We start from the raw sequence: 13,333 nt of genomic DNA on the forward strand, positions 1-13,333 counted from the left end.
ACTGTAGATAATTAGTTTTTAAAGGTGGAGCAAATTGAAACAAGAATAGAGCAATTTGTCTGTGCCTTGAGAATGTACAAATTCTAATGATTGATATCTCGCAAACTGTATAAAGCAAATTAAAGAAAAATGAATAATTTAAAAAATGGCGCGCTCGATTTCTGTTGCGCAGGCGCTAAGTACTGCGCATGCGCACAATTTCTTGATAACCTCCGAACTGCATAAAGCAATTATTTACGTTTTTCTTAATAAATACTGTAGATAATTAGTTTGTAAAGGTGGAGCAAATTCAAACGAAAAGGGAGCAATTTTTCTGTACCTTGCGAATCTACAAATTCTAATGATTTTCGCTTATATTAACGTTTACATTGTTACTAACTTTATCATTTATTTATAAAAAAAGTAAAATGGAGCAAATTATGAAACATGCATATTATGAAGGAGCAAATTAAGCAGATTTTTTTCATGTATCGTAAGTTTCATTACTGTAGAGGTTGCTGGCTGGGAGCTTGTGGGTATCGGGAGGAGACTTGGCGCGAAGTGTCTTCTTGAGAAGGCGGTGTATAACTAACTTAACTAGATGAGCAAATGCGTTAGAAGTGTAGCGTGAGTGTAGCTAGTGTAAAAGGTGTGATTCAGTGTTGCCAATATCCCTACAGTACTCCCCCCTGAGTGAGGTGTTTGCTGTTGAAAAATAGAATGAATAATTATAATGTTAATGTCTCTTTGGTAGATTGAATTGCACTTTCTTCTTTGCTCCTGGATATGCCTTGGTCCCTCGGGTTGTCTTTTGTTGCTTGCTGGAGTTAGCTGTTGGGGTGCACTGGTAGTTGGTTGACTACTACTTGATGAACTGGCAGTTTGCTCTGGTTGTTCTGCCTCCGCAATCTCCGTTGATGCGAGATGCGCGGGTTTAAGTCGCTCAATAGACAAGTTGGTTGGCTGTCCGTTGATATCAACCTTGAACAGTCGATCGTTGATTCTTTTGATGATGCAATGTGGGCCAGAATATGGATTATCGAGTGTTCCTTTGCTTGTGCCCTCTTGTCGTAAAAAAACGTGAGTGCATTAGTATAGTTCCTTGAAACAAACGGTTTTCTTACGACCGTGGTGTGCTGCTGGAGTAGGATTCAATGCTCGCATGTGCATGCGAAAATCTTCCAGGAAGAAGTTTGGATTATTTGGCAAATCTTCGTGTGTGAAAAATTCTCCGGGTAATCTGAGTGTAGTCCCGTACAAATATTCTGCTGGTGAGGCTTTGATGTCTTTCTTGTAGCATGTCCTGAGACCGAGAAGTACGACAGGAAGTACCTCTGTCCATTTTTCGTTTTCATAACATTTGATAGCTGTGTTCAGTGTACGGTGCCAGAGTTCGATGAGTCCGTTTGAGGCTGGATGATACGCTGTCGTGCGGATTCTATTGCCTCCAACTAGTTGAATTAAAGCTATGAATAACCTGCTCTCGAATTTAGATCCTTTATCGGTGGTTATTATCTTCGGTGTGCCGAAACGAGAAATCCAATGTGTGAAAAAGGCTTTGGCTACAGTTTCTGCTTGGTGGTTTGGAACAGGTATTGCTTCCGGCCACTTTGAAAATCTATCTATCATTGTGAGACAGTATGTGTTGCCTTTACTGGAAGTCATTGGTTCGATTATATCGATATGCACGTTGTCGAAACGTGAGTCTGTATGCAGGAACGTCTCTGGTTGTAGGTGAACGTGGCGTCCTATCTTCGCGCGTTGACATTGTATGCAGGTCTTGGCCCAATCTCTGATATCTTTTCTTATTGATGGCCAGACATAACGTTGTCCAATAATCTTTGTAGTAATTTTACCACTGGGGTGATTTAAGCTGTGAAATGCGTCGAATACTTGACGTCGAAACGCTTGCGGTACGAAGGGACGGATGTCGTGCGCTGAAACGTCGCAATACAGTGCTTGATGATCTGGACCGAATGTAAGTTTTTGAAATTTCAAAAATGTTTGGTTGTCTCCGAGCAGTGTGGTCAGCTCTCCATCTTCACGTTGAGCTTTGGACAAATCTTCGAAGTTGATGATCGATGGAAGTCGTAGTGCATCTACTCTGGAGAGAATATCAGCTAATGTATTCTGTTGTCCTTGGATGTAGGTGATTTTTGTTGTAAATTGTCCGATCTAATTGAGCTGTCGGAGTTGTCTGGGAGAAGCCTTGTCTGACTTTTGCAGGAATGCATACGTCAATGGCTTGTGATCCGTTCTAATTTCGATGTCTGCACATCCTTCGATCCAAGGCCTGTAGAACTTGATTGCTTGGTAGATTGCTGTCAGCTCTCTGTCATATGTACTGTAATTAGTTTGAGCTAGTGTGAACTTTTTTGAGAAAAATCCCAGGGGTTGCCAGTTGATGTTATCTATCGATTGTTCTAGCACTGCCCCCATGGCGATTCCTGAAGCATCTGCTGTAATTTGTATTTTAGCGTTCGGCGCTAGATGCGCTAGTTGATCTACCGACTCTGCTACGAACACACATTTGTCAATGTTGATTTGAAGTCCGTACTCCCTCAGTCGACTGAAAATAATCTTCAAGTGTTGCTTATGTTCTTCGTGAGGTGAAGAAGCGATGAGAAGATCGTCGATGTAAGCGAAAACAAATTCAAGCCCCGCCACAACTTGGTTGATAAATCGTTGAAAAGTCTGGGCTGCGTTTTTAAGACCCAATGGCATTATCAGAAATTTAAAAAATCCGAAAGGCGTAGTGACGGCTGTTTTAGGAATGTCTTCGTCAGCTACTATTTGGTGATAAGCCCTGGTCAGATCGATGGTCGAGAAAATTGTCTTCCCGTGTAGAATTGATGAAAAATCTTGAACGTGCGCGATTGGGTACCTGTCGGGTAGTGTTTGTGCGTTCAACTGACGATAATCGCCGCACGGGCGCCAGCTGCCATTTTTCTTCTTGACCATGTGAAGAGGACTGGCCCATTGGCTTTTTGATGGTCAGCAATAGCCTAAATCAAGCATAAATTGAAATTCAGCTTTTGCCGCTTTAAGTTTATCAGGATGAAGACGTCGTGGTTGCTCAAATACTGGCTGTCCAGACGTTTCTATATGATGCTTAACGGCATGGCGTGGTTTCGGGATGACGGTGGATGGTTTGGTAATTTCCGAGAATTCGGTGAGCATGTCGGTTATAGGAGCAGTTTTATCGAAGCTAGATACTCCTTGTAATGGTGCTTTATCCATGGTTGCTTTGACCGTTAATCCTGTTTCCGAGTCTTTCAGTATCTTCGAGCGAAGATTCAGAGTGAGGTTATGTTTGTATAGAATGTCGGCTCCTATAATCGCGTATGGCACCTGAGCGATGAGACAGACACAACGAATTGGTCGACAAAGTCCGAAATCTAGCATCATTGTGCGTTCGCCGTATGTCTTGATGTGTGTACCATTTGCGGCATAGAGTGTGCCCTGAACATGGTTGACCGGGTCCGAAGGACGTGGTGGAACGACATCCGCTCCTGTATCTACCAGGAAACGAAGTCCGGATAGCTTATCCGTGACAAAAAGTCGGCGAGATGAGATGGTACCGTCAATTGTCGCCGATATCAACGACGGCGGTTTTAGTTTCTTGTCGTTTGCTTGTCTTGCTTATCGGCTTTATTTTTTGGCCAATCACATGGGTCCGTACACTTTTTTGCTTTTTTTTCCGAACCGAATGTGATAAAAACAAATCTTAGGTCCACGCGATCGTCTACGTGACGAATCCCTGGAACGCGAGTTTGGGCGCGAGCGCGAGCGCGAGCGCGAACCAGGTGTTGACTTGCGGCGAGTCACTAAATTACTCACTTGTTTAATCAGTTCTGCGATCATAGGATCAGTTTCTGCTTTATTGACTGCTGCAGTTTCGTTATTACCGTCCGTTTTCTTTATTGCCACGAGTTCGCGGTTATCGACTGTCGGTCGATGTTCCATGATTTTGTCTGCGACGGCTGCTAACGCGTTAAGGTCCCCCGGCACTATTTGTAATGTCATGCGCACATCGTTGGGGAGATATTCCAGAAAGAGCGTTTTTAAATCTTTGTCGTCGATTCTTCCGGGACCGGCTAGCGATCGCATTTCCGCGAGTAGTCTTGGCGGTTTTTTGCCTTGAATTGTCAGACCGGATAGTAGCTTCCGTAATTCTTGTCCTCGCGTCAAGGAATAATGTTCGATCAGCAGTGATTTGAGCGTTTGATAGCGATTTTCGCGGGGAATCCCGATGATCGTACTGCTCATACTTTCGTAAACTTCGTCATCTAGGCTGAATACCAACGCCGTGAATTTCTCTGCTTCCGATGTATATTGTGATCGCGAATTTTCTGCAATTGCGAACCATGCTCGCACGTTGGTACCGGCTTTAAATTTGCGTAGATTTATCTTATATTCGCTATGTCTTCGGTACATGTAATAGTCTGCGTACAGCATTGGCGGCTGCATGTATTGGTACAGCAACTCGGGTGGTACCTGCGATGTTGCCGTCCTCGATGTTGTGGCTTCCGTGTTGTTCCTTTTTTTGGCGGCGTCGCTACCCAGTGAACACATTTCATAACGGCAATATAACATGGAAGTTACATGTAATATCACAATGTTATTCTTGTGATATATAAGGGCTACATAACATGGAAGATACATGCAATTTAACATTTGTTATATGCAGGTAATATAACTGTTATACATTTTTTTGGCGTTACAGTTATGTAATAAAAATTGTGTAATTGTTACGTAACACGCTTGGATCAATGTTAGTATAACTAGTAATATTCTGGTAATATTAATGGAGTGTAACGGAATAACATACAATATAAGACTGTTGATTTGCTTACTGCTCACGTTTTTCTATGTGCCCGGGCTTTTAAACCCTGCATCGTTTTATTTTGCTAGAGCTAATAATGATCTGCGCTTTGCATCATAAATTTTCAATTGTTTTTAAATATATATATTTTGTTTGAAAGATTTAATATTGTGCAGAGGCCCTTTAGTTTACCTTAAGGCTAAAATTATAATTTACAAAATACATAATTTATAATTAATAATTATTAATAATTTACAAGATATTTATAATTTATATGATCAATTTATATAATCATCCATCCATATCGGTAAATAACGTAATTAATCATCATGATGCATATTACCGTTACATGTACCAATTTAGTAGAATGCATTTACGTACTGCTTCTATGTACATATAATAGATATAATGTCAATATTAAAAATTTGTGCAACTGTATACTCTTTTTAAACTTAATTTGTTTCTTAAGATGATTTTTGAAAAATTATATATTTGCGCTGGTTGTGACACATGTAGATTACATATATATAACACTTACATCAAATTAAGAAGTAGCCTACCACGTAAGGCAGTTGGCTCACGATCCAGAGGTCCCGAGTTCGAATCCCACCAAGGTAAGTGTGTTTTTTAAATACGAGAAAATATTTATAATCATAGACTGCATCTTAAGAAACAAATTTAGTTATAAAATAGTAATAAAATGTCAAAAAAAAAATATATTTTTTACAGCTCATTATTACAGCTAGTACAACAGTTGGTGTAACTGTTACGTAATAGTTAAATAACACGTTATGTAACATGTTATATTGCTGAGTCGGAAATTGTAACTTACATGTAAGTTACATGTAACACTCTGGTTGATATAACCTGTTATATTCGGTTACATTGCCGTTGCATTGCTACTATATTACTGTGTTTACTGGGTATCTTGGCCGTCTTGCTGGTTCTTCTTCGCGTTTTCGCTAATATGGCCGTCGTTGTTGAATTCGATGAGGCTGGTATCGACCCGATAAAAACAGTACGTGGATCCACGTTATTGCTACGTGGATTCGACGTGGATTCGACGAAATTACGTGATTCGACGTGGATGTGACGTTCCTGTTTTACTGGGGGAGTTGCTCGTTGTTCTAAGCCTACTCGTCTGGTCTGTTCTTCCGTGGTGAATGCATTACGTTCATGTTTCTTCTAGAAACTTCCGATGGATTGTACGAGAATCCGGATCTCAGAATGCGTCTATCGTCCATCTGCCGGCGCGCGGTCACGCACTTCCGCGTTTTTTGCGCACCTGAACGACGCGAGCGAACATAGACACGAGTGAATGTACGACGCGAGAAAATATACGACACAAGTAGTTGTACTGCACACGCGGTACAACGAATTACGCGGAACTCGATTCGCGGTACGCAAAGTTACGAGAAGCTTCCACTTCAGCACAACGTTACGAAGAATTAGCTCAGACGTTTTGTTATACGTCGAGATCACGTCGGGTTCACCAATTTGTAGGGTTGTGCGCAGCGGAAGGTTAATGATGAAACGAGATATAACTTTACTATATCTATTTAATATTACTCTCGATCTCTTTACAGTATGTTCGCGTGTTACGACTCGTATCGGGAGGAGACTTGGCGCAAAGTGTCTTCTTGAGAAGGCGGTGTGTAACTAACTTAACTAGATGAGCAAATGCGTTAGAAGTGTAGCGTGAGTGTAGTTAGTGTAAAAGGTGTGATTCAGTGTTGCCAATATCCCTACATACGCATACCTTCCACTCTATCCAATTCTCTTTGGTTGGTACGATTGAAAGCTAACTTCAGTAGTCTTTAGATTTTTATCCGTCTACACTACTCACTCGGATGAGCCGAGAGTAGGATCATCTTCCAGTCTAGAACGGGCATAAGAAATATTTGATGAATACTTTAATGGCCTGTATAAGTTGCCTGTATGACTTTGATGCAATAGACCCTATATAATGACGTGATAGAACAATTTTATAAACGGGATCATATTCAACACAAAAAAAAACTACAAAAAATAATTATTCTCATTCTTATGCTCGAAAAAAATCATTTATTTGTTGAACAGTGTTATTACATATGTTATTATTATCCTCTTCTAAAAAGGAGATGTGAAGTTTATTGTTGTCGCTTTTCCGCGATGCCGATTGGTTCTCTTGCTGCACTTACTTCATTTGCAGCTGTCATTGTATATTTTGACAGTTGTGTGTATCAAGGAGTTAATAATGTAATAGTAATAGCATAATGTTAAAGCTAAATAGCGCGCGCGAAGCGCGCGTCTGTAGTGTCTAGTACATAATATATTATATCTCGTGATTTAGGTATCAGATAAGAATGTAGAGCCACAATGGACTCTTCTATGGTATCTTCGCAACAAACGTATCCTTTTACAAATTCACTAATTCAATTTATTCCCGGAAAAAATGTAACATGTAACTATATACATAGATACATGTATTTGGATAAAAGTGCATAATAACGGACCCAGCCCCACTGACCTTTACCTTGACATATGTTGTCAAGGTCATCCTCCTGAGTAACCTTCAAAAGGTTTTAGCCGTTGCTCGTTGTTTGTTAAAAAGTTATGAACAAATGTAACTGAAAAATATGACAGTTTATGAAAGACAGACAAACGTCAGACACTTTTATATATATGATATATCTGTGATATATAGACATTAAAAATTTTTGAGTTAATGCTTCCAGGGGCATTAAAAAATTTTAAGTGGAACACCTCATATTGTAGTATATTGTTTGAAAGGGCATAAAAAAAGAAACATTTTGGCGCAAATCAGAGGTCGATACGTTAACCTTTCGGGAATTATTTAGGGTCAAAGTTCGAAAAAGCCAATTTTTGAACCTAAATAACTTTTGAATGGATCAACGTATCGATCTCTAACTTATGTCAATTTTTCTTATTTTATGCCCTTTTAAACGATATATACAATATGAGGAGTTCTACTTAAGAAATTGAAGGTGACCTTTATGTGATCTTCAAACGCCTATCCAAGGTCAAACCAATGACATTATCTTATGTAAACCCTTGAAACCATACAACTTTTGTCTGAAACATTTTTCTCTAAAATGTTGCATTTACGGACCGACCAAAACTTTTAAATCTGTTATGATGTAAGCACTCACTAAAAATTCCTTTTTAGAAATTTGACCTCTAACGGGGCAAAAAGGGGCAAAATGTGTTTTTACGGATTCCTTGACGGACAACGCCGGACAGGTAAAGCTAGCGTGCACGCGCGCGTGCGTGCGCCAATACAAAAGTTGTATTGTCTAAAGGGGGACATTTGATTTCGTTGTCAGTCAAATCAATCAATCCCAGATAGCAAAATGTGTTCGTTCTGAGTACATATTGTACTCACGTTTATTAAAAACATGATGGCAAGAATAGACACAGATGCGGGTTTATATGTTGCTCAGAATGCAGACATGTTATGAAATCTATAAAACTTTACAAAATAGTGACATAATGAATACATAAATGTTCAATGAAATACTACATATTGTGTGCATATAAAGCTCAAGAAATGACAACAATTTTAAATATTTCATATTTAATAAAATTATTTAAAAACATGTAAATAAATAAGTAAGACGTATCCAACAATTTATCAAAAATTGCTTCGCAGACCTCTGCACTATATAATACTTTTGGTATCACAAGCTGATCTGCAGCAAAGAACATTGTAATTAGGCTTCTCACAAGCTCGCCTCTTATACTAGTGCGTGATGATTTTTGATTACGAGAAAGTGACGCGTGGTATAGTCGCGTCGCGGCAGCGTGCGGTACTAGCGCTCGCGGTAATTGTTGTAAAATTATTTCCACCAGGGTCAGCATGTGATTATCATGAGTTAACTAAGTAACGTCAATATCTGAGCTCATATATTTCCTCATATACATGTTAACCTGTACTCTTGATGTGTATCATCATAATATGATCACAAGATATACATCACATTTTGATCAATATCAGAAGATCATGACGTGATGAAATCTGATCATCAGGCATTGCTATCTGGCAATCATCTTTATTTCTCTTCCTTTCCGGGGTTGGAAAGGCGTTTTTTTTTTTAGGAAAAACGTTCCCAAAAACCTTTACAATAATACATTCAGTCATTAATCACATTTTACATGGCGTTTTACAGGGACGTACCCAACCCTTTACACATATACCCGTAACCCAACCTGGCCATGTGCGACCTAACATTATATTTCCTTTCCCCTCCCCTTTCATCCGGCATCCTTCTGTCACTCTCCCTCCGTTTCCTCCAGATCCGCATCTCTCTGACTCCCTCTTTCCTGGCGGGCTTCTTCGCTTTTGTCCGGCTCTTCCCCACCCCGCGTTAGGCTCCCTCCTTCCTTCTTTCATTGTCCTTACTTTTTTTTTCTATTATCTTCTTCCTCGCCCGACTCCATCAACAGATTCTCCTCCATCCTTTTCGTAATCTCGTCCTCCTCAGTCCTCTTCCAACCCGCTTTCTTTCTCTCTTCTTTCTTTCTCTTCTTTTTCTCTTATCCTCGTCTTTATCCTCGTCCATTTTCACCCTTAATCTACTCCTTTCCTTTCTGCTTGCCTCCAAAACCTTTCACTTATCCTCCTCACTCCCCATCTTTACTAATATCGTCATCCAGTCCCTTCTCTGTCCTATCACACTTACCTTTTTTACCTCCACTTTCACCTTTAATCTATCCGCAAACAATTCCTTTACCTTCTCCCAATTTGATTCCTCTCTTTCCCATCTCTCCTTCTCAATCCTTATTATCACATTCTTCCTTCTCTTCTCGTTGTCGCTCCTTTCAGACTCCTCCGCCCACCATTTTCTCTTACCAGTCTTACCCTTACTCTCTTCACTATCATTCCTCTTCCTTTTGCCCCCGCTCTGTTCCATCCTATCCACCTTTCTTTTCAATCTCTCTACCTTCTCCTTCATCTTCTCCTTTCTTCTTTTACATTCCTCCTTAACTTCCTTTATCATCTTCCATACTTTCTCTTCCACTATCTTTTCCACCGCCTCCTTCTCTATTATTATCTTCCCTCTGCATTCCATCTTTCTTTGGTTATTTTCTACTACCGCTCGCTTCGTCTCACAGCTCGCCCGCTCTACTGCCACCACGTGCGTTTCTTGCATGTTCACCTTGCTCTATCGATCCCTTCCATCGATCTTTTGATCTCGCCGCTTATCCGTCGACACACGTTGCGAAGACGCGTGTTGCGCATCCGCCTTAGTCTTTTCTGCCGCTCTCGCCTCTTGTGCCATTTTCTCCATCGCCCAAGCTCACCGTCAACATAACCTCTCTCTCAGGCCTCCTCATCTTCAACAGATTTCTGCGGTCCCGCTTTATTTTTCACCACGCCTCCATTTACTCCACCTTCTTTCGGTTTCCTTCACGCCTACCTTTCTTTCTCCACCGTCCTTCTCCCCTATAACACCTTTTTCAGACGTTTTTTCCTCTCTTTCTACGCTCCACTTTTTCCCCGCCGAAGGCTACGGGGGAATCCCTCGTCAGTCATTTCGTAGATATCGTTTGCAAGATATTTCAAAGGCGACAGTTTCTTAAATCAAATTTTTTTTTTCAGATAAAAGTTATAGATCTGGTCGAGACGTTTTCAAAATATAAAGCTCTCTTTCGTTAAAAATTTCATGAGATATTTTAAATTTTGTCATAATATTGTTACTGGACGGTGTTCAGTCGCCTCACGCACTCGCACTCGTACTCGCACAAACTCCCGCGGGCCGCAGGAATAACGATCGAGGCACTTGTTTTACTAAGAGAACTCGTTTATTTACAATCCCGGTTACAATCTCAAAGCGTGAACCGACACGTCAGTCCGAATTTGAATTCGCCGGGCTGTTTATACCTACGGCAACGCCCGCGACAAGATCGAGCGACGCCGACAAACTCAGCGCGGACGCAACACTGCCCCTCCTCTTCAGGATTGTCGTCCCGACAATCTAGGAGGGCAGCCTTTACACGAAGACGTTCCCTCTGCCAGGCGGGCATCAGAACGGCTCCTTGCCCTACCCTGAGCTGTAGCTACAGGTTACTGGGCTCCGACTCTTGGCCCCGCCTCGTCCGTAGGAAGTTCTCTTCCTACCAGGGTGCTGACTCCAGGGTCCCCGCTCGATTTCTCCCTGAAAGGGTTTCGCCCCAGGTCCTCACGCTTTCCTCTTGCCGACACTCTCTAGCCGCCATCCTCTTGCCGCTGACGCTGCTCCTTTTGAGGCGAACTTCGGACAAGGGGGGGGGAACTTTCTGAATTAAGACCCAAGGTCCCAACGTCTTTTAAAACTCCCCAAGTCTCTGCCTCGGCATTTGCCCAAGTCCCTCGAAAAACCTCAGTCAAAAACCGAGAAGCAGTCTTCTTAAAAAAACAAAACTTTGGAGTCCCCGACGAAGAAGTCTTGGCTGTTCTTAAGCCCATCGAAGCCTACTCCAAGTTCCGTTTAAGAAATCCTCTTTCAAAGATCCTCCCGCGGGAACCCAAATAAGATTCTGTGGAAAAAGAACATTTTCGAGCACAGTATAATTAAAAAAAGGTACAAGTACAATTAAATTACAATCTCACTCTCACAAACTCCCCCGGGCACTGACTCTAACTAGTTGCTCCCAGACTCCCTTTCTCTAAAGAGAGCTAACCTATCTGCATAGACAACTTTACCCCTATGTTTAAGTGATCTTTGAATGCCATATACCACATCACTGAGCTTTTTTCCACTAAATAAGGGCCTTCCCAAGAGCTCTTTGGGGCCTTCCCCCTTTCGGGGATTGTATAACCAAACATTCTGACTTTCTTGAAAAAGAGCTTGTCTGGCTTACGGTCATACCAAGTTTTGACCCTAGCGAAATTGAGGTTCAACCTCTTCCTCACATTGAAATGTACCTCCTCTAGTTTCTCCCTCAGATTCCTAATGAAACTTCTTACCGGCTGCTATCCCGAATCAGGGGGGCTTCCCTGAAACAAATATAAAGGTAAACAAAGTCTCCGAGCAAAGCACATCTCGGCTGGAGAAACGCCAGAAAACTCATGCTTCGAAGATCTATAAGGCAGAAGAAACCTTGGAACCCAACGATTCCAATCCTTTTGATTCTCGGAAATGTATTTTGCCAAATAATTTATTTGGTGTTGGTGTTCTACCTGACCGTAGTGCCCGTCTGACTGAGGATGCAGAGCGGTAGTCCTGGTCTTTCTAATCCCAAGCAATTCCACTAATTCGGAAAATAGTTTTGATTCGAAATTCTTTCCTTGATCTGTGTGTACTTCAAAAGAAACTCCGTACCTGTAGATGAACTGTTTGAAGAAAACTTCCGCTACCATTCTTGCTCTAATACTCTTTATTGGAATAACTTCCACCTATTTGGTGAAGCAATCGACGATCACGAGCGGATACCTATTTCCAGAAGAAAATATCGAGAGGGGGCCAAAGATGTCATTTGGATTCTCTCAAACGGAACCCCAACATTATAAACTTGAAACGGGGATTTTCCCTTTCCTGAAGGTCTCCTCCTAGAAATGCAAACCCTACAAGTCCTGCACCAGTTTTCTACATCCTGTTTACACGACCCAGTAAAACCTACCTCGGATCTTTTTCAGGGTCTTGTTGACCCCGAAATGTCCCCCAGAAGAAGAGTTATGGGCCATCTCTAATACTTCCTTCACCCGCTTTCGTAGGACAACAAGTTAGAAGAAACTTGACTTCAAATCAGGAAAATCCCACCTCTCGTAGAGAACTCCGTCCCTGAGTACCAATTCATCCCAATACGCCCAATAAACCCGAGCAGAAACGCCCCTAGCGAGAATCTTCGAACGTGATGGACGTTTTCCGGCTTCTTTCGCACAGTCAAAAACCGAAATATCTGGATCCTCTTCCTTCTCCCTTCACCAGCTTTCCAACTTTTTTTCCTCTAAAACAATCCGGGCGATAATCTCTAAAGGCCATTGCACGTAACAAAGTTTTAGTCATAATCGTAAGGTCGTAAGAAAATAGACCAATCACAGTCGATTATTCTTCTTGAGCTCGAAGAATAATTGGCAAGATTCCGATAACCCTGGCGCCTTAATTTGACGATGGTTTCTGGTAGTACTTTTAACGTTGAACAAAAAATTATATAGGTCTTATAGGGTCTGGTTTTCAAGATATCCAGTGTTAAAGTTAAAAATAAATAATATAAATTTTTAAATAATACTTCAATTGTGTGTGTATAAACAGTACATACGTAGGCGGGGGAGGGGCTACCGCCCCCAAGCAGGAGGGTGGGGGTAAAACTCAGTTCGCGTGAAAAGTTAAAAACCTGCATTGTGTAAAAATACTTAATATCTGTAACAGAAATAATTTGTTATAGCACAGAATAGTTAAAATATTGAAAAGTGGCACCTCGTGACACCTTGTTTCGCGTAAAAAGTGTACGCATGGAGGCAGTAGTTTCCGCTTTTCTGCGGGGGGCTCCACTATTGTTAATGTTAGAAACACGTTAATATCGTAAGAAAGATTTTATTAGTAATAT

At 41.3% G+C, this 13,333-nt stretch overlaps 1 protein-coding gene across 1 annotated transcript in view; it reads left to right on the forward strand.

Moving 5' to 3' along the window:
* Positions 1-5,771: 5,771 nt before the first annotated feature.
* Positions 5,772-13,333, forward strand: part of LOC112467441 (xanthine dehydrogenase-like) — a 67,810-nt gene continuing 60,248 nt past the window's right edge. The window contains exons 1-2 of the mRNA XM_025036072.1: positions 5,772-5,822; positions 7,137-7,194. Coding sequence (XP_024891840.1) covers positions 5,772-5,822; positions 7,137-7,194 — 109 coding nt within the window. The remainder of the gene's footprint in view (positions 5,823-7,136; positions 7,195-13,333) is intronic.

This window comes from Temnothorax curvispinosus, unplaced genomic scaffold, assembly GCF_003070985.1.
Source record: "Temnothorax curvispinosus isolate PA1 unplaced genomic scaffold, ASM307098v1 QBEX01017357.1, whole genome shotgun sequence".
NCBI lineage: Eukaryota > Metazoa > Arthropoda > Insecta > Hymenoptera > Formicidae > Temnothorax > Temnothorax curvispinosus.